The 22,708-nt window shown below is 36.9% G+C and overlaps 1 protein-coding gene across 1 annotated transcript; it reads left to right on the plus strand.

Annotated features, from left to right (window-relative positions):
* Positions 1 to 11,136: 11,136 nt before the first annotated feature.
* Positions 11,137 to 22,399, plus strand: DDIAS (DNA damage induced apoptosis suppressor). Its single transcript, XM_076002356.1, has 4 exons — positions 11,137 to 11,262; positions 16,519 to 16,680; positions 17,991 to 18,108; positions 19,456 to 22,399. Exons 1-4 carry the CDS (start codon positions 11,150 to 11,152, stop codon positions 22,117 to 22,119), a joined length of 3,057 nt encoding a protein of 1,018 aa, XP_075858471.1. The 5' UTR covers positions 11,137 to 11,149; the 3' UTR covers positions 22,120 to 22,399.
* Positions 22,400 to 22,708: the final 309 nt, after the last annotated feature.

Below are 22,708 nucleotides of genomic sequence, written 5' to 3' on the forward strand. Positions count from 1 at the left end.
AGCCACGGCCAAAACGTCACCTCCGGCGGAAGGGGACGCGGGAGATTCGATTGGAGAGTTCTCGGCGAGCGCTGAGTCCGGCCGGCCTGCGTCTCTGAGCGTCGCCTGGGCTGGCTCCAGGTCTTCTGCCCCAGGTGAGGAGCTGGGTAAAGAGGCTCTCGGGGCGCTCGAGGGCTGGAGACTCCTAACGAGGTCCTTAGCTTCATTATGAATGAGAGTCAGAGCCCTTTTCCTGTTTTCCTCCACCTTTTCCTGTTTTCTCAGGACTCATCCTTCTCTATAAAAGGGCGGCCGTGAGGGTGCAGTGAAAAGTCAGTCTTTTTTTTTTTTAGACTCAGTGCTGTTGCAGTCACTTGAATGTTTATTGAAAACTTACTATGCCATTCAGCTAGACACGGAGTGAGCATCTAAATTCAGAAATACACAGAGGAAAAGGCGCGACTGTCGCTTCCGCGATATGATATGCAAATACATATCCAGCGGGCGTCTTTTCCAAAACTGCTTTGTTGGCCAAAAGGGAAATTGCTTAACTGAGCTATGTACTCAAAGCAGAAACTTGCAAGTTTTTAGATTCCTTCCTCATGGGGTCTCATGTCCAGGCAATCATTACCAGCTTCGTGAGTATCTCAAACCCGTTCATGTCTCTCCACTTTCACTGATATTACTTCGATTCAACCCTATGACTGCTACATGGCTGTGACAGTGGCCTCCCACCTGGTTCTCCTGCTCTCAGTCTTGCTGCCTTCCAATCCAGTCTTCACATTGCCAGGCTGATAAAATTTAAATATGATGAGACACTCCTCATTTAAAACCCTCATGCGCTCCTATTTGCCCTGAGAGTTTAAATCCCAACTCGTTAGCATGGCTTACAGGTTCCTTCTTGTCTGGGCTTTGCCTGCCTCTGAAGCTCCAGTGGTTTTCCATCGCCCTAGCTATACAGAATGTGTTTGAATTCCGCTAACGTGCCATCATTTCTCTCACCTCCAGACCTCTTCTAACCTTGTCCCTGACCTGCCTAATTCTTACTCATTCCTTAGGTCTCAATTTGCAAAGCCTTTTAAGTCAGAAAGTCTTTCCTGGCCCTACGGAACACCCAGTAATTATTTATTTTATTCTGCAGATAGTTTTAAAGTGCCTCCTTCCTTCCTCTGTGTCTAGAACTGTGTCTAGTACTGAAAGACAATGGTAAAGTAGATTCTTATTCTAATGGAACTTACCTTTTACAGATGGCCTTAAGGAGAATAATAGGAGAACCACATGAGTTAAATTAAATTGGTCTAGGAAGGCCTTTCTATGGAGGTTTTTTTTTTTTTTTTTTTTTTTTTTTTTTTTTTGAGACAGAGTCTTGCTTTGTTGCCTAGGCTAGAGTGCCGTGGAGTCAGCCTAGCTCACAGCAACCTCAAACTTCTGGGCTCAAGCAGTCCTGCTGCCTCAGCCTCCCAAGTAGCTGGGACTACAGGCATGCGCCACCATGCCCGGCTTATATTAGTTGGCCAATCAATTTCTTCCTATTTATAGTAGGGGTCTCTCTCTTGCTCAGACTGGTTTCAAACTCCTGACCTTGAGCAATCCACCCACCTCAGCCTCCCAGAGTGCTAGGATTACAGGTGTGAGCCACCACACCCGGCCTCTATGGAGTTGATATTTAAATTGAAGCCTACACGATGAAACTGATTCAGCCATACAAGAGAGGAAAAGAAGAACCTTCTAAACAGAGTAAATAGGATCTGCAAAGGGTCTGATGCAGAAAAGAGTTTGCCATCTTAATATCCAAGAACCCAAGAAAAGACCAGTGTTGCTGGAACATACTCAGAAAGGACAATTAGTTATATGAGATGAGTCTGGAGAGGTGGGCAGAGATCACGTAGTTAGGAGGCTGATGCAGCAACATAAGCAGGAAATGATGGTGGTTCGGATTAAGTGAATGGCAGAATATATGGGAGAAAAGTGGATGAGGTTTCTAGATATGGAAATAGATTCAAGTTCTTACTTATGGGGGTATGATATGGGATGTCAGGGAAAGGGAGAAATGAAGGATGACTCCTAGATGTGTGACCTGAGTTACTGGTTAGAGAGTAGTACCATTTACTGAGATGGAGAAAATTGCAGGGAAAGAGGTTTGAGAGGAAACTAAGAATTCAGGTTTTTTACCTATTAAACTTTGATATGGTTATGAGACATCCAAATACAGTTGGCTCTCAGGTAAGCACTTGAAACATGGAAGTCTGGAGCTTGCATATATTGTTTATATCCCTTCATTGATAGCTATACATTATCTGTCTTAGCCAGTAGATTATAAATTCCTTGAATACAGAGCCTGTTTTTGCCAACTCTAACCCTCTCCATCTATTTCTGTCCCATTCTCCATCCCTATCATAAATTCCCCATAAGAGTGTCTGTCTCCCAATCTAGACTTACTTTATCATTTCTTAACACATCCCTATGCACAGTGCCTGGCATGGAGAATGTATAGATAAATGCTTATATAGAAATGAAAATAAATAAGTGCTCTATAAATGATAGCATCAATGGACAAACTGTGTTGTAGTCACGAAGACTTTTCAGGTTAATGTTTTCAAAGTATTTTTTTACTAACATTTCTCCTTTCACTGGAGATTTTGTCGCTTTGTTTTTTGTTTATTTAATTTTCAGTCCCCTGCCTGCCTCACTCTTTCCTTTCTAGAATGTTCATTTTAATGTCAGTAAACTATTTTTTAGGAATTTGTTATGACTGCATTTAGAAAAATTAGACAAAACATGTCCCCTTGAAGGAGACCATTAGAGTATTAAGAAAACAATTCAAAATAGCCACCCTTCTCATATGCCCCCTTGGCCTATAAAATGTGAAATAGGAAGTCTGAGAGCAACAAGGTGACAAAGATTTTCTAGCAAGATAAGAAGTGCTTGAGGAGAAAATAAGAAAGAGAAGAGTTAGTCATACTTCTTTTTCCTTATGTCATTAGAACTGGGGACTAGTTTTTTAAAGGGGTAATTTCATCCTTTGGCCAAAGTCTTAAAACAAATACAAATAGTTTCTTAAGTGTGAAGCTTAAGCAAAGAGTGTAATGGACTAGAAAGTCTGATGATCTACTCATCAGATGGCATGAGTTACAGACCTCATTCCACTTGCTTCTTGACCTTTAATTAGTTACTTAATTTCTCTGAGTGGATCAGATAATGATGTAAAAGCACCTTGTGAACTGTAAAGCAGGCAAATGAACCCAACTGGATTATGAACTTTGAGATAGGATCCACATCATACACGTCTCTATCTTCATCCCCATCCACATGTGCCAATTCACATTAAATACTTCATTGGCTTTTTTTCTCCCATATCTTATGTTTAATAAGAATTATTCTAGATTTTCTAATTTAACCCAATTATTATAGATTTTTTAAAATCTAACCCAAAGGAGAAAAAAAGTGTGTTGGTGGTATGTGTACATGTATGGGCATGGGTTTTCATAGATTATTAAGGTGCCTTCTAAGAACTTGATTATAAGGGAGTTAAACTGGAAGGTCAACAAATAATGGATTAGAGCAAAGAATTGCAAAACAGTCTAAAAGAGGCAGAAATGTTTTCAGGCCTTGGGATTTAACTATAACCATGTTAATCACAAGTGTTGTTCACCATTATAGAGTCTCAATGACTAAGCCAGTGGTTTTCAAGTGCGGACAACTTACATGGCCATTACTTGGGAACTTGTGAGAAATGTAAATTCTTGGGCCCTCATCCCAGACTTAACTGCATCAAACTCTGGAGTTGGAGCCCAGCAATCTGTTTTATCAAGCCCTGTAAGTGATTTTGACGTATACTAAAGTTTAAAAAGAATTGGGCTAGCATGAAAATCAATGAATTTATATGTTTGGTCCCATTGACAAAAACCATCTCTAGAGTGAAAAGGATTACCATGATTCCATTAAAGAGTTGATTCATCAAACAGTGTTTCAGGCAACTTTCTCTTTATAATTTGAGTCTAACATATACTTATGCCTCCCCCCCAAAAAAAAAATGGTTTCTGATATGCCCCCTCCCTGTGATGGTAATTTTTCATGTAAATTAGTAAAGCATCTTTGGATTATGGTTTAACTCCCCAAATGGCTTGACTAGACTGAGCGAAAGCAAGTCTTCCAGAGTATTCAAGGGTAAATTAAATAGGCACTATAGTGTGTCCACATGGACCCTGTAGTTTATCAGAGCCTTTATTCCTGGACATTGACCTAGGCAATCTCTGTGCTTCCAAAACAAAGGCCAACCGAGGCCCTAATTAGTTCCCATCAACCTGCCCCCACTTACACTTTTCTCTCTCTTTTCACCTCAACCTTATTTCTACTTTTATATATCAGAGATTTAGAAGAACCAAGGTTTTCTTTGTATGTTATTGCTAAGTTCCCTACTCAGTATTTTTTTTTTAAGAGATAGGGTCTCATTCTATCACCTATGCTAGAGTATAGTGCTGTGAGCATAGCTCACTGCAGCCTTGAATTACTGGGCCTAAGCAATTCTCCCACCTCAGCCTCTGGAGTAGCTAGGACTACAGGCATGCTCCACCATCCCTAGCTAATTTTTTTTATTTTTCGTAGAGATGGGGTCTTATTATGTTGTCCAGACTGGTCCCAAACTCTTAGCCTTAAGGGATTCTACTGCCTCAGCTTCCCAAAGTACTGGCATTATAGGCAAGAGTCACCGCCACTGGCCCCTACCCAGTATTTTTATTATATTCATTGATTTTTCTAATTATAAAAGTAATACATTTAGCAAATATTTTACATATAAATGAAATAAATATTTTAAATATAAAGAAAATAAATAACTCATTGATTTTTCTAATTGTAAAAGTGATACATTTAGAAAATATTTTATGAGACCGACACGCTGCCTACTGCACTAAGGAGGCAGATTAGAAAATAATATAAAGGAAATAAAAATCACTATTAATACCACCCTCTGAGACAACATACTTTTTTTTTTTTTTTTTGAGACAGAGTCTCGCTTTGTTGCCCAGGCTATGGTGTCAGCCTAGCTCACAGCAACCTCAAACTCCTGGGCTCAAGCAATCCTGCTGCCTCAGCCTCCCGAGTAGCTGGGACTACAGGCATGTGCCACCATGCCCGGCTAATTTTTTCTATATATATTAGTTGGCCAATTAATTTCTTTCTATTTATAGTAGAGACAGGGTCTCATGCTTGCTCAGGCTGGTTTCGAACTCCTGACCTCGAGCAATCCACGTGCCTCGGCCTCCCAGAGTGCTAGGATTACAGGCGTGAGCCACCACGCCCGGCCGAGAACATACTTTTTAAAAATAAGATTATGTATATTCCTAACTGTCTTCTCTCCCCATCCCCCCAAGCAAAAACTAGATCAGTCGCCTTGTTATATTTTCTCATGGTATTATGTACTTTTCGTTTATAGAACTTACCAGAATTGCAGTTAATTTTTTGTGTGATTATTTAATGTCTGTCTTTTGCTCAAGGTAGGGGCTTTGTCCATGACTTATATTACCCCCAACACCTGGCATTTAGCAGCTGCACAATAAATTAGTGATGAATAAGTAAATATACTGAGCTCATTAAAAAGGGGTATGATTTGCTTACTGTGATGGAGCTGAATGAAATGTAATGCTATATCATCCTTCCCAATAAAATTGAAAAGAAAGATAAATTGCAAGAAATGCCACATGTGAAATTGTTCCCAAGTCTATCATCATGTTTTCCTAATTTTAGTATTTAACTCACTCCTGGGCTCAAGCAATCCTGCTGCCTCAGCCTCCCGAGTAGTTTCATTCAATTATCCATCAAACACGCGTTCACCATACTGCAAGTCAAGCAGTAGAGAAAGATAGAGATATTAATAAAACAAACTAAGTGACAAGTATCATGAAAAAAATACTCTGAAAACAACAAAGGGCATAACTAAGTGACTGTCTAAAAGGGTCATTTATTGTCCACCAAACAATAAATGGGAAGTCTTTCTGCCATTTCCTGGGGTTCACTATTTTTACAAATAATAAACATACTATATTGACCCCTTTAATTTCACTTCTCAAATTTGCTGGTAAGATAAAGTTTTTTTAGACACCCAGTTATAGACATAGTTGTCTTAGACATATTTGATCCACTAGAGGGCAGTAAATCCTTAAAGACAATTTAATCAACCTTTCTTTAAAAATTATTATTGCCAGCATAATTAATTTAGAAATGAATCCCAGATTTCCTACTTATTTAAGTTTATCCTGTATTGATGACTTGTCTGCCCAATTGGACAGTAAACTTTTTAGGACAGAACGTATCTTATTTTTATTGTTTAACCCAAATATTTAGCATAGTGTCTTAGTCATGTTTTAGGTTTAATCAGTTTCCGCAAGTTTGAATTTGATGACCATTGTGTAAGGACAGTGATTTGATGAATGTCCATATTAGTTGTGGTACAATATATAATTGTATTTTAGAGCCCTAAAGAAAATAGTCTCCGCTCACAATATGACCACAATTAAGAAAAAAAATTAGAAGTGAGGGTAAAATATAAAACTACTCTGTGTACTCCATATATAAATATAAGAGTATTTTATGATTTGGTAAAATTGTGTTTTATATTTCATGCTATGTGGTAAAACTGTGGCTTAAGAAGAGGAAAACTGAAAATCATGAAGCAAGTTAATAGCTAAAGGTTAGATTGACAATTTTTGAGCTTGGCACTTGAGATACAAAGAAGTAGTCCTTCTAAGGTCTTACTCTGGTTCTGGAAAAAGACATATTGAACAGATAAATTTAATATAATGTGATAAATGAGAAATTAGGGTCACTTAACCTAGAAAACCTTCCTGGAGAAGACAACCCCTGGGAAGGATCTTAAAGAAAAATGAGCATTAGCCAGGAGAATGAAAGAGCATTTTAGAGAGAAGAATGGAAAAAAAGCAAAGTCACAGAAATGTGAACCATGCTATAGGTGTGGAGAAGCAAGGAACACAACTCAGATTACTTTTTGATGTTTCCTTTAGCATGAATTACTAGTACATAAAGAGCAAGGGAGAAAGTCAAAAGATTAGGCATTAGGGAGAATAAAACCAAATAGACAATAGGGTAGAATAAACAAAACAAAAAGTAAGACTATAGGTGTACAGTAGTGTAAGGTGTAGAAAAGAGAAGAAAAGCCTTCCTCTTTCTGTTAATAAAGACTTTCTCAGATGGGGAGCTTTACATGAAAAAGGAAGAAAATCCCAGTATCATGGCATATGCGTAAGTTATAAAAATTTTCTTAAATTGCAAGATTATGCTTAAACAGTTTTTCATTCATTCAGTGAATATTCATTATAAACTTACAGTGTGCTGAGCACTGTCATCTAAGCACTGGGGATACAGCAGAGAACAGGATAGACCAGGTCCCTGTCTTCATGAAATTTTCAGACTGGTGTGGGGTTGAACAAATAATAAGTCAGCTAATGCACATATAGGTTGACTACAGAACATGATTAATATGGTGAAGGATAAAACAGGTGATGCCATAGAAACTAAGAGGAAAAAGGTGTCTACTTGAGATAAAGTGGGGCTTCCTAAGGGAATAACAAAGTTAAAGATTGAAGGATAAGAAAGAGCCAGCAATACCTAAGGAAAGAATATTCTGGGCAAAGAAAACAGAATAAAAACCCAGGAAGGGAAATTGTTTGGTGTGTTTGAGGAGCTGAAAAAAGGCCAGCATGCCTTGAAGTGCAATGATAAAGGGGGGAGAGTGACACAAAATGAGGTCAGGGAGATGGGTATGGTCTAGATGACCCAGGACCTCACAAACCATTGTAAGGAATTGAGGCTTCATTTTAAATAGCAAGATTTTAAGCAGGTAACAGATGGCATTTTCAGGAGGGAGTTTTGCCCTGTTTTATCTCCCCTGGCTCACAGATAGGTGTACCACTATGCTACTACATTCCACCCCAAACTGGATTTATAGATGTGGAGGGAGGATGCCCTTGATGACATACATCATTTGTTGTGTTAAATAAAAGTTATAGGAGGCCATTTCTTTGAACTAAGCTCCTGCGCTAGGCCCCCACAGACCAGACTGAAATCCAAAATATTCTCTGATACTAAAGTTCTATGTCAACAAAGCAAACCTTCCTAGAAATCAGGAGAAAGAAATAGCCAAATTTCCCAAAGTTCCCTCTGCCTTGAATCCTTAAAACAGAAAGTTACTTGTTATTAGCCAGTTATTTCTCTACTGTTCTGTTTCCCCGTTCCCACCTAACAAGGAAAGTAACTTTGAAATGACCGATTTGCTTTTTGTTCTTTGTTTCTGCTTTCTTTAGCCCTTCTGAGTGTATGAAATCTGCTTGGCACACTGGAACTTATTCTATTTTATGAAATGAAGTGTTGACTACTTCTAGAATTATAAATAAACCCAATTAAGATCTTTAAATTGTAATTTTGCCTTTTGACAGTTGCATTTGCAAGGAATTTGAGGTTTTAGCAAATATTAATAGTAGTTTTCTGTGACCCTTCTTTCTGCCTTTCTCTTCTACATCATCTACTCTACCTCTTTCAAGCTCCACTTCTAATTCTCTTGCTCTTTCCATTATATCTGCAGTGACTTTCTGCGCTGAAGTCTGCAACCTCTCAAAGTCATCCACGAGGGTTGAAATCAGCTTTTTCCATACCCCTGTTAATATTGATCTTTTGACCTCCCCCTGTGAATCACAAATGTTCTTAATGGCATCTAGAATGGTGAAGCCTCTTCAGAAGGTTCTTGATTTACTTTGCCCAGATCCATCAGAAGAATCACTGTATGTTGCAGCTACTGTCTTATGAAATGTATTTCTTAAATAATAATACCAAAAGTTGAAATTACTCCTTGATCTATGGGCTGCAGAATGGGTTTGGGATTAACAGGCTTGAAAACAACATTCATCTCCTTAGATATCTCCATCAGAGTTCTTGGGGTACCAGGTGCTTTGTCAATAAGCAGTAATACTTTGAAAAGAATCTCTTTTCCTGAGCAGTGGGTCTCAAGAGTGAGCTTAAGGTATTCAGTAAACCATGCTAAAAACAGATGTGCTATCATTCAGGCGTTGTTGTTCCTTTTATAGAGTACAGGCAGAGTAGATCTAGCTTAATCTTAAGCACTGTAGGATTTTTAGAGTGGTAAATGAGCATTGGCTTCAACTTAAAGTCACCAGCTGCATTAACCCCTAACAAGAGAGTCAGCCTGTCCTTTGGATCTTTGAAGCCAGGCACTGACTTTTCCTCTCTAGCTATGAAAGTCCTAGGTGACATCTCTATTCAATATAAGACTGTTTCATCTACATTGAAAATCTGTTGTCTAGTGTAGCCACCTTCAACTATCTTAGCTAGATCTTGTGGATAACCAGCTGCAGCTTTTCTATCAGTACTTACTGCTTCATCGTGCACTTTTGTGTTGTGGAAATGGCTGCTTTCCTTAAACCTGATGAACCAACCTCTGCTAGCTTCCTCACCTCTCTCACCCTTCATAGAATTAAAGAGAATTAGGACCATACTCTGGACTGATTAGGCTTTGGCTTACGGGAATTCTGTGGCCGCTTTAATCTTTTATGCAGACCACTAAAACTGTCTCCATCTCATCAATAAGGCTGCTTTGCTTTCTTCTCACTCATGTGTTTACTGGAGTAGCACTTTTAATTTCCTTCAAGGACTTTTCTTTTGCATTTACAATTTGGCTGACTGTTTGGCATAAGAGGCCTAGCTTTCCACCTGCTTCAGCTTTCAATATACCTTCCTCACTAAGCTTAAGTATTTTTAGCTTTCGATTTAAAGTGAGAGACATGGAACTTATTCCTTTGACTTGAACTCTCAGCAGCCATTGTAGGGTTATTAATTGGCTTAATTTCAATATTGTTGTGTCTCAGGGAACAGCCGGTTGGTGGAGCAGTCAGTACATGCACAACATTTATCGATTAAGTTTGCTGTCTCATGGATGCAGTTCATGGCACCCCAAAACATTTACAATGGTAACATCAAAGATCACTGATCACAGATCACCATAACAGATATAATAATAATTAAAAGATTCTAAGTATTGCGAAAATTACCTAAATGTGGCACAGATACATGAAGTGAGCACATGCTGTTGGAAAAATGGCTCTGATAGACTTGCTTGACATAGGGTTACCACAACTTTCAATTTGTAAAAAATGCAAATTATCTGTGAAGCACAATAAAGCAAAGCATAATAAAATGAAGTATGCCCACATTTTATTATTGTTTTACTTCTCTGAGATGATTTATACACGGATCTTTAAACACTGAGCTTTCCTTTGGCCATGTAACATTTTTCTATTTCTACTTATAAAACCCAAAGTCTTTTTTTTCTCTTCAATCTGTATAAAATGTGCACACTGGAATCTAATTAAGTGACTTTTCAGCTAAAAAGAACCATTTCCCACTAATTTAGTTTCTTTTAAAAAATCATGTATGTTCACATACAGGTTGACTATCCCTTATCTGAAATGCTTGGGACCAGAAGTGTTTCAGATTTCAAATTTTTTTTTTTTGGATTTTAGAATATTTGCATGTACATAATAATAAAATATCTTGGGAATGAGACCTAAGTCTAAACACAAAATTTGTTTATATTTCTTTCTTATACACATAGCCTGAAGGTAATTTATACAATATTTTTTAATAATTTTGTGCATGAAACAAAGTTTGTGCTAAGTACTTATGTACCCAATTTTCTACTTATGACATCATGTTGCCACTCAAAGTTTGAGTTTTGGAGCTTTTCAAATGTTGGATTTTTGAGTTAGGAATTTTTGAGTTGGATTTTTGAGTCAACCTGTAATTTCCTTCCTATAAATGGTAGACACAAGTTCTGTATCTTCTTGTAAAGGTATGAAAAAACTAACATCTTCCTGAATCACTAGGATGGAGAAACAACATACAGGTATTTGTTTGAGCCACTCTGTTTTAAATCTTATTTTCTTTCTGTTAATACCTTTAAGCAGAAAAAGAAAATTTTCCAATACATCGACACTACCTTCACTTTGAAAGTGAAACAAAAGACATTTATTGGCTTTGCAGTGGAGATTAAGTGATTTTCTTAAGAAATGAAAGTGTTCATACAATGAACAATTTGCCATTCATCCCAATGGCTATTTTGTTTTGCAGGCCACAGTGTGAACGCATGAATAGAAGAAGAAAATTTCTTCTTGCTTCAGTACTTGCCCTGCAGAATTCAAGTTTTATATATCCATCATGCCGAAAGTGCTTCTCTCGGATAATCCTAGTCTCCAAAAGGTAAAAGTAAGCCTGTAAGCATTAGAAAGGAAATATAGGTGTACACTGTAGATTCCTTATGGCTCAAAGGCAAGTAAGGACTAAATTATTTATACAAGGATATTAGATTCTCTCAGGGGTTGGTTCTTCTGTAAATCCCAGAACAGAATTGGCCAGTTTTCCTCTATTACTAGAAAAGAATCTTAAATTACTGCCAAGTCTTTGCTAAATACCTACCTCATAGAAGAAAAATAACTTCTCAGAGAGTAAGTCCCAATCATGGTGCAAAACTTTAGCTCACTTCTGGGATAGCCCTGGAAATAATATAGGGTTTTTTTTGTTTATTTTTTGTATGACCCAGAATATTTTTTAATATAAATAAATAAACTCCTTGAGAGCACAGAGTATGTTATAGTAATCTCTATCCTTCAGCAGTTAGAAAGGTATTGGGCACATAATCTGAGCACTGTAATTATTATGGTGCTCAGATGCTGGCCAAGTATACCTGAAAGCCTAAGATCTTCCTCTCATCTTTGTACAGTAGAAATGAGAGGTTAGGTTTGGAATTTCTCAAGAATAGATAAGGATATCTAGTAACTATTTAGTGGTATGTAAGAAAGAGTAGTGTGCTAGCAGTGTTAACTAGTTAGCATTAAATAAGGAGGCTAACAGGAATAAGCAGTTCTAATTCACACCTAGATCCTGAGATCCTTGCAGTAGTTATCGCTGCTCCTTTATTAAGCCACTGTCTCAAGTACTCATTTGTAAGCTTACTGAGAAAGATCTTGTTTTTGTTCATTAAATCCTTGGCATCTAGTCCGTGGCTTAGTTCATAGAAATGCTCAACAAATGTTTGTTAAATGACGGTATGATAGAGTCTAGGTTGTCTTAAGTTTACCCATCCATCATTTGAAACAACTAAAACCCATGGGCTATTTGCCTTTGATCAAGATCTATTCTTAGAAGCTGTGTGGTACACAGTAAGCCCTCACTTAATGTTGATAAGTTCTTGGACACTGCAATTTTAAGCAAAATGACATAATAAAACCAGGGGTTTTTTCTCATTAACATTATAAAGGAAATTACATTATTTGAAGACCTGCTATGTATCATTTCACTTAAATCACAGTATCTAAGAACCTATCAGTGACATAAAGTGAGGACTTACTGTAATGGAACAATTTCAAGCGTCAGAGAATACAACAGTGTTGCAGATAGTTTCTGACACTCACTACCTGTATGACCAGGAGCAAGGTAATTAACTTCTGTGAGTCTAATTACTCATTTGTAAAGTGGGATAAATGTAAAGTTAGAGATAATGCACAGAAATAATACATGACATTTTTAGAATTTCCAAAATGGTAGCTATTATTATAAATCTATTATAAGTATACTTTACCTATTGCAGTATATTGTGGTCATTAAAAGCATAATTCTCTGGAGCCAGACTGCCTGGTTCAAATTCCAATCCTGCCAATTATAGTTGTGTGGCCTTGAGCAAGTCACCTTAATTATCTGAGCCTCAAAATGGGAAAAGTAATATCATCTGCTTCATAGGGTTTTTGTAAAGATCATGGGCTAAGTTTGGTGGCTCACACCTGTAATCCCAGCATATTGGGAGCAGGAGAATTTCTTGAGCCCAGGAGTTCAAGAAATGGCAGTGAGGTATGATTGGGCCACTACTCTCCAGCCTGGGTAACAGAGCAAGGCTCTGTCTCAAAAAAAAAAAAAAAATGGTTTATTATACATAACATGCTTAGAACATTGTCTGGTACATTATCAGTAATGTATATATATATATGTATGTATATATGTATGTATAAATTTTTTTCAAGTTATTTCTTTTAAAGATAAAACCAAAAATAAAATTTAGGTTGAACAATAATGCCGTTTTTAACTCTTTAGATTGGTAATACCAATAGATGACATTAATTGTTGTTTAGTGTACATAGCCACTATGCTAGCAGCTTTGTAGGCATTATATCTTTTAATACAACAGCCCTATGAGTAGATGCTATTTTAATGTCAACCTTTATCCCCAAACAATAAATGTTGGCGTGGATGCGGAGAGATATGAACACTCCTACACTGCTGGTGGGACTGCAAACTGGTTCAGCCTCTGTGGAAAACAATATGGAGATACCTTAAATCGATACAAGTAGATCTACCATTTGATCCAGCAATTCCACTACTGGGCATCTACCCAAAAGATCAAATGACACTCTACATGGAACACCTGCACTCGAATGTTTATAGCAGCACAGTTCACAATCGCAAAGGTGTGGAAACAACCTAGGTGCCCATCAATACATGAGTGGATTAATAAAATGTGGTATATGTATACCATGAAGTACTATTCAGCTTTAAGAAACAATGGTGATATAGCACCTCTTGTATATTCCTGGATAGAGCTGGAACCCATTCTACTAAGTGATATATCTCAAGAATGGAAAAACAAGCACCACATGTACTCACCAGCAAATTGGTATTAACTGATCAATACTTAAGTGGACATATGGGAATAACATCGGGTGTTGCGGAGGGGGGAGCGGGAGCATGGGCAATATACGTAACTTTAACATTTGTACCCCCATAATATGCTGAAATTAAAAAAACAAAAAGTCAACCTTTAAAGGAGATAGCTGAAGCTTAGAAAAATTGAATGACTTGCCCCAAATCACACAGTCACAGGGGCAGAAACATATTCAAGCCTAAATAACCGGATTGCTGTCTCCATTCATAATCACCATATTACCTCCAAATTAGCAGTGGAATTTGTATTCAGAATGACACCTTCCCCTCTCTTTCCCAGAGCTTAAAATGCCCTGGGAAAGGAGCTCTGACTGAACCATTGAGGCACATAAAACCCACAGCACGTGATATTTGCCTGTGGAAATATAGTTCTTGGAAATATAACCTGTTCTCTGCATATATTACATTGCAATACTAAAAAAAAAAAAAAAATACCCATAATTTCTGTAGCTTATTTTTTCTACTGCTGTTTCTGCTGTCCTTTTTTCTTGCATGGAATCAGTTGTAAGCCAATAGAGGAAACAGAAATTTCTCATGTTCATTTCCCCACTGCCACAGCACAGCAAATTCATGACAGAGTTCCATACCCTTTGCAGAAGATCTTAGAGATAATGAAGAGCAAAGAAACCACTCCCTAAAGATTTTCTTTGAACCCCAAATCCTTATTGACTATGGTCATAGTAGGTATTTTGTGTTTTATGGAATTAACTTTTTTCTTTTTTTTAACTTCCAAGATTAGAGCAATGGTGGTTTTCAAACTGTACATAATTTGCAGAGTCTTAGGGCTCCATGGAAGCACTTCTGGAGGGAGATAGGATTACAGTTGCATAGTGGATAGTGCTGAGTAGTAAGTAGGCCTCCAGGGTCCCTACCTTAGTTTCAACAGGAGCTTCATTATCATCCTTATATTGGAGTTCCAAGTGAGATTTCATTGGAAAAGGGGTTTTGTGATATATAGACATAGACATGCAAATATTTAAAAACACATGTGTATAGAGTAAGTTTTGTCCTTGATATGAAGGACCTAACTACTGTATGTATAGACTACTGTATGTATATGTGTACTCTCTCAAAAATTATGAGCAAGCGCCGGGCACGGTGGCTCATGCCTGTAATCCCAGCACTCTGGGAGGCTGAGGTAGGAGGATCACTTGAGGTCAGGAGTTCGAGACCAGCCTGAGCAAGAGCGAGACCCTATCCCTACTAAAAATAGAAGCAAATTAATTGGCCAACTAAAAATATATAGAAAAAATTAGCCAGGCATGGTGGCACATGCCTGTAGTCCCAGCTACTTGTGAGGCTGAGGCAGAAGGATCGCATGAGCCCCAGGAGTTTGAGGTTCCTGTGAACTAGGCTGATGCCACTGCACTCTAGCCTGGGGAAACAGAGTGAGACTCTGTCTCAAAAAAAGTAAATAAATAAATAAATAAATTGGTAAGCACCTTGTTAACCTCTCAGAATAAAAGAATTATGTTGAAAATATTTGTAAATAAAAAGCTGATGCATACTTTAAGATTTGCTGGGAATTTTACATTAGACCCAAATGCATTATTAATATGTAACCTATAAAGAAATTCTAATGTGTATATTTAAAACACTTAGCTCGTTTCACTAGAGGTTGGTACTAATGAGGTTTTATGCCCCAGAAAGTCAGTTTATTCAATGGTCAAGCTATAGTACAAATTCCAGCAAATTTGGGTAATATTATAGGAATGGGTTGGTACAGATCTGTCCCCGGTGTGGCAAAAAATAATTAGCACAAATCTAATCATGGTGAATCAGTAACATCTTCTATGAATGGTTAACCTTTGTTGAAAAACGTCACTGAGAGCAATGGATTTTACACTCCCCCTAGTGGCTGTCTGGCAACAATCAAATGTATGCTACTATCTTTCACATTACTTTCTATTTGCATTTTGCCACGATTTTAAGACAGATCATTAGCAGTGTGAAGAATAAACAAACTTCTAGTATTAGCCTATTACCATAAGATGTTTGAAGGGGTCAGTTTGCTACATTAAGAACATGAAAGATGGAAATCAGGGTTATAAAACATTACAAACTACAAAGGAGGGAAACACTAAGTAGAAGTGACAATAATTATCACAATATTTAATATAATTATGAGAGAAACAAAGTAGCACTTATTAATTTGGCAATATTTACACTAGACCCTTTATTTATTTTTTCTCATCTTATTCTTCTTCAACCCTGAATTTTGTAGACAAGGAACAAAAGTTTTAAGAATTTAGTAACTATAAGACAGCATGTATATGTCAGTAGTGTTGCACTGATGTGTAGTTTTTGACTAGAAAGCCTTTGGCCACAATGAGGTATTGTCTTCAAAGCAAGTTAAATTGCATGGTTTTCATATTAAAGTTTTATAATCTGATAAACTCTCAGCATATTTCAATGAATTAAAAAAGGTAAAGTTTTTTTATAATGGTAAGAGAATGCAATTAGCTAAGTGCTTTATATATAAACATTTATTAAAGATTTCAATATTCTCATATACACTGTTTTTCTTCGGTTTTCTATCAATTTGATGCTACTTAATTTAAATTGGTAATGCTGTTTTGAATAGAGAAATTCAAAAAAGTTAATCTGAAATTGTTTAAGAAGAGTATGTTTTATAGGAGCATTTGTACACAAAAATTTAATTTTTTACTTTTCTGGATTTGTTTTTTTATCATATGAAAAATATTTAATGAACATCTCTATTCTTTTTTTCCTCTACTTTTCCAGGTCTAATTGTCCAAAATGTGGCTCTACTGGGGAAGCTGAAAATGCCAGTTATAGATACAAACTTTCCTTAAAAGTTGCAGAATCAAACAAATTGTTTGTCATTACTGTATTTGGAAGCTGCTTAGATACATTTTTTGGTCTGACTGCCACTGATTTGCACAAGTAAGATTATTTAAAGCATTCTTTTTCCTGACTGCTCCTTTAGACTGCAAGTAGAATTTGAAGATACATATTTTTAAGGAAATATGCATTTAGTAAAAAGATGACAATTACAACCTCAGATCATCAGTTCCTTTAAAATATAATGAAGTGAGAAAGAGAAAGATATTTATTTCCTGAATATATATTTTGATGATGTTAAGTCAGTCTCCTGTTATTCAGGCAGCTAAGCTTTAATTAGGATATTAAATTACAAAAGTCTAAGTTAGAGAAATGCAGACTAAAAGTAAAATCATTTCAAACTGAAGGGATATCCAAAGGTTAGCATTCTAGTGGTTAAGTTCCCCTGAGGCAGGTGAAGCTATTTGAGAGACTATTTGCATATCAGAGGCTACAACTTTATTTTTTTCACTTGCATGGCAATGTCATCTGCATAGTTTAACCTATTAAGACATTGCCCTGAGAATGTAAGGATATATATATGAGCAATTAAAGCCTTTTCTCTCCCCTCAATCTTCTGTCCTCCTCCCCTAATAACTTGGCAGAAAAAAATCTATGTCCATGTCCTTGTAGTTGAGGGCAAACTGATTTGAGAAAGTGACAGTAAAGGAACCATAGCCAGGATTGCCAGGGACAAGAAAAGATTTCCCTCTGAGGTGACAGGCTAGACATACCACCACTACTGCCACTGCCATTTTTATTTTTCCCTAGAATAACTGCTGGTTGTGATGATTAGGCAGGCATCTACTTTATTCATACTTGATCAGTTGGGGTTTTTTTTTATCTTTCTGTATTATTGAAAACTAGAGGGAACAAAATGCCTAATTCTAAAAGTCCCTTTTTTCTTCATATATAACTCAAAACATTCATGCTATATTTTCAAACTAATTACATCTTCTGACTTTATGACAAGTTAAAATTTTAAAGTTTATCTCTTGGCCGGGCGCGATGGCTCACACCTGTAATCCTAGCACTCTGGGAGGCCAAGGCGGGCAGATTGCTTGAGGTCAGGAGTTCGAAACCAGCCTGAGCAAGAGCGAGACCCCATCTCTACTATAAATAGAAAGAAATTAATTGGCCAACTAATATATATAGAAAAAATTAGCCAGGCATGGTGGCACATGCCTGTAGTCCCAGCTACTTGGGAGGCTAAGGCAGCAGGATTGCTTGAGCCCAGGAGTTTGAGGTTGCTGCGAACTAGGTTCATATCATGGCACTCACCCTAGCCTCGGAAACAAAGTGAAACTCTGTCTCAAAAAAACAAAATAAAATAAAGTTTATCTCTTAACATCTTTATGTTCTTTCCAATCAAGGTACCTTCAGGATCCTAATAAAATTCCAGAAACACCGGATAATGATACAGCTCAGAACTTGTTAAGGAAAGCAGTTGAAACTTGCTTTGTTGGACAAACCTTTATTTTTGGAGTGACGGTAATTGGGATTAGTTTTCTTTTTAGTAGTCTGTTAACATTTCCATTGTAATGAAATTATTTCAATGTTCTAAATAGTTTTTAGGAGTTATAAAAATGTGAAGACATAGAAGCACTTTGAACCCGTATAAAAATAGCCTGTAGATGATCTGTTAAAACACTGTGTGACAACTTCCCCTTTCAAAAATCAAAAGACACCAGTTCAAATGCTTTCATAGCTTGAAAAATATACATGTATTATAAATTCAGAAATGTTAGATATTTGATTTTGATATTTGTTATTTCACCTTCTAGATATTATTCAAATCTATAGTAAAGCTTTTATCAACTTTTAGCTTTTAATTCTGTTATCTGTAAAAGAAGAAGGAAGAAAAGAATATTAAAGGCAAAATACCCGTGTATTGATAAGAATGCTAAGAATAGATTAAGAAGGATAGTCTTACTTGATTATAAAAGTGACTATAGAAGAAGTTAAAAGAATGTACTGATTCTGAAGGAGTAGCAATTTTCTGTCTCATCTGTGCTAAAGGGAACAAATAGAAATTTTGTCCACTTTGGTCTTAATGTTTTAAAAAGGGAAATAGCTCACTCCACAACTGAACATTGAGAAAAACCCAAAGGGAAGGTGAAACCTAGTCTCTTTCTTTCACATGTGAGAACATTTTGTTAACAGACCGCCACACTAGAAAAAAAGTTTTTCCTGGGGCCAGAGTGTTTTATTAAAACAAAATGATCCTTTATAATTTGTTGTTTTTTATTGTTTTCCGTGCTTGAGTTCTATCCAATGCAATCCACGTTTTTAGAAGTAAATTATCAATATTAATTGTAATAATAAGAACATCAACAAGATTTTCACAAACCATCTGCAGGGTTTTGTTTCACAAGGCCCCAGGCTCAAAACTAGCCTAAGTTAAATACAACTCACATAGCAGTTAATGTGTTAAACACTCAAAGTTTATGGAAGCTTATGAGAAATACAATAATGGCTACCTTTTATTGAGCAACTACTATTTGCTAAGCACAGTGCAGTTTTCCACATTATTGCTAACAATAATCCTGCATTATTATCCTTATTTTATAAATGAGAAAACTAAGGCTCAGAGAGGTTAAATAATTTGTCCAAAGTCCCAAGACTACTAGTAAATGCTGGAACCAGGATTCGAAGATAAGGTTTTTACTCCAAGGTTTATATTCTCTTATGTATGCTACTCTGCCTACAACACTAAAGGAATTAAAATGAGGGGATGGGAGTTAATGGTTGTATCTGCTTTAACTTTTTAAATCCCTGTTTCATATTCGAGTCAAAGGAAGAAAATTTTTATTCTTAATTTATTTACTTCTTTCACAGAATTTTGAAAGCCAAGATGGAAAAGATTCAGATTTCAGTTACTTACGTACATGCCCTGACCACAAAAGAGAAATCAAAGCACTAGTTGCTTGCCAGATTGTTCTACCAGACCCAGGTCTCGCAGGCTTTACTGTCATCCACTATTTCCATCAGCTTTTGCAGACTTCCAATTTCAGGAAACTTCACTGTGGCTCCCAGGTACCTAATAGCCACTTGCTTGCTTTAGATCACTCAGACAGTGATCTCAGCAGCATATGTGGCTGTGATCGCACTTCATATTTTTTTGAGTTCTGCAGCAGAGATAATTTTTCAAGATTCTGGCAGCCATCAATTGAACTTACTTCCATTGTTTCACAACTAACAGAAAATGATGATTTTTCAACTGCAGAACAAAGCAAGGTCCTTGGTATTCTTCACCAGAACAAAGCATGTATCTCCAATGCAGAGGCCACTGTTTCCAATAGCTGCCATGATCCTATTCAGGGTTCATGGAGCCTTGTTTCATATATGGATAAAAAGAGTACCTCAGAAAAGCTGGGTGAAGAACTTGGCTTACAAGCTAATCAGCTGAGTGCAGTTCATAGCAGTCATCATGAAATTGGATTTACTGACTCTAATTTATTCACTTTGAAAATTCAAAAGCCCCTTGAGTCAAGCAATACAAAATCCTTCTACAGTGCAATGGAAATTAAAAATAGGTATTCCCAGTGTGAGCTACCGTGTCATCAGCAACATGATGTAGATACCCCTATTAGCCTTCGAGAGAGATCTGCGTGTTGTCCACCTTCATCACTCAGACTTGAAGAGATAGCTGGCAGTTCCCAGGATTTTGACCCTGAAATTTGGGATGATCTGCCATTCTCTGAAAGCCTAAACAAGTTTCTGGCAGTTATTGAAAGTGAGATTGCTGTAACTCAGACCGATGCCAGTAGTACAAAACATCATGTAGGTAATGACATCGATAAATTGCATACAGACCACAGCAGGTTAAGTGTGACTCCACAGAGAACTACTGGAGCACTGCATACACCACCTGTAGCTTTGAGATCTTCACAGGCAACAGTCAAAGTAAACTCTGGCAAAAACAAACTCTTCTATAAATGTGAAGCAAATCTAAGTCCTAGTGTTCAAAAGGAGTCACGATCAGATAACACAGCAGAGGCTGTCTCTATAAGTAGTAATAGGAGAGATAGTTTGGAATATTTTCTACCAAACACTTGTCTGTCAGCTCCGTTTTCATCTTCAAATGATTTAGAAGCAACAGTTACTCTTAAGACTGTAAGAATTCTACCACATAGGGATGACATTCTACTTAAACCCAGTACTTCAGAGAGTGACCATCCTTGCCTCACTATCAAATGTTGTAATGGGTGGGAGGAAAACTCACTTTCAGAAATGAATGAAAAGTTGACAACTTTGTATTCTAGGAAGTATAATGATGTTCTTGATCTTTGCAAATTAGAAAATAAACAATATTATAGGTGGCCAAAGAACCAAAGTGACAGTTTTACAGTTTGTAAGAAACTTGCATATCCTTTAGAAACTCTTTGCAGTAGTCCAAATAGAAGTACAAATACATTGAAAGAAAAGTCTCATGGACATATCAGTAATAAGTTAACACAAAGTTATTCTTCTTGTTATGAAGGTAGTTACAATGCTTCTGCTGATCTCTTTGACGATATCGCTAAAGAAATGGACATTGCAACAGAAATTGCCAAAAAATCACAGGATATCTTGTCACAGTGGGGAATGTCTTTGGCAGAAAATCATCCTTCAGAGTCTGATTTTTCACTGAGATCCATTTCTGAAAACTCTATCTTGCCTTCACAAAAATTATCCTTGCAAAGCATATCTGTCTCTAGGCATCCAACAACATGCTCTCCTCCACCTCATTTTCAGTCAGATTCAGAATATAATTTTGAAGATAGCCAAGACTTTGTTCCATGTTCACAGTCAACTCCAATTACAGGGTTCCACCAAACAAGAATTCTTGGGATAAATGGAGCTTTCAAAAAATTATCTCCCTTATATTCAGATTTTGATGTTAATTATGAAAAAACAAGAATTTCCCCTGAAAATGACAAACAGCAAGCCATCCCAAGCTGCCCCCAAAATATAAAAACACCCAGGCAGAATTCCAGAAGCTCTATTGTATCTGGTATTACACAACCAGAGGTTTTCAACCACGATCCTGTTGCCGAGTGCATTGAAAGTAGTAGTGATGAGTGGATCCCTCCTACCACACAAAAAGTATTTCTTTCAGATGTGCTTGGATTCCAGGTCATAGGCGTAAAGAAATACCTTGCTGCCTGTATTTCCCCTGATGAAAAAGAGTTACCAAGAAAGAAACTGAAACATGTAAGACAAAGAACTGGTAAATGTTTAAAAAAGGAGTTAAACAATATGCTTACAGAAACTGTTACGAAACAGAAAACTCCTAAATATAACTGTAAAAGTTCAGGCTGGATTTCCAAATGTCCAGAGACTCACGTCCTAGAAGCATCTCAGTTGCACCCTGTTCTTGGACTTTCGTCTTGTTCAGAAGTCAAACGTTGCCTTCTATTTTCAGAAAATTGCCCATCTTCAGTGTCTGAAACTAAAGGTACTTGGTCACCTGAATTGTTTTCACAAAAAGTTGCCGAAACCCAATTCCTGAACGTTTAAAGGTAAATCTGTTTGGAAACTTTGCCTCCAGTGGTGTGGAAAGCATGCTTTAATTTTGAACACTTGGAAAGAAACAAATAGAAAGGGGGATTGTACTGGGTGCTGTTGGGCCTTTTAAAATGTTATAAGGCCATTACTTTCTCTAGGATACTATGATTCAGATATTTTGACACTTTACCTTATACTTTTGATTGTACTTTAATAATATTGTAAATATTGCTTTTTAAATGTATTTGTTAAAATCGCATGCACAACCAGAAATAAAGCCTTTTCAAACCAAAACAAACAGTTTTTCTTAATGATTCAGCTCAGACCAGAAAACACTTGCTATATTGTAGGCCAAGTACTGTGCTGGGTTTGTGATTCAAAGCTACAGGATCACTGATGTCAAAATATTTTAGTCTGCTGGATAAGACAGACGTATATGCAGGTAATTTCAGTACAATGCAGCAAATGCAATGTACGGGTTTGTAATGGATATGACAAATATTTATGTTGCTATGGGAGCATGGAAGGGAAACAGTTAACCCATCAGTGAATGGGGGGGTAAAAGGAAAGGTCAATAAAAACTATTTAGAAGTTATGTGTG

The sequence above is a fragment of the Microcebus murinus genome, chromosome 4 (assembly GCF_040939455.1).
Source record: "Microcebus murinus isolate Inina chromosome 4, M.murinus_Inina_mat1.0, whole genome shotgun sequence".
NCBI classification, from domain to species: domain Eukaryota; kingdom Metazoa; phylum Chordata; class Mammalia; order Primates; family Cheirogaleidae; genus Microcebus; species Microcebus murinus.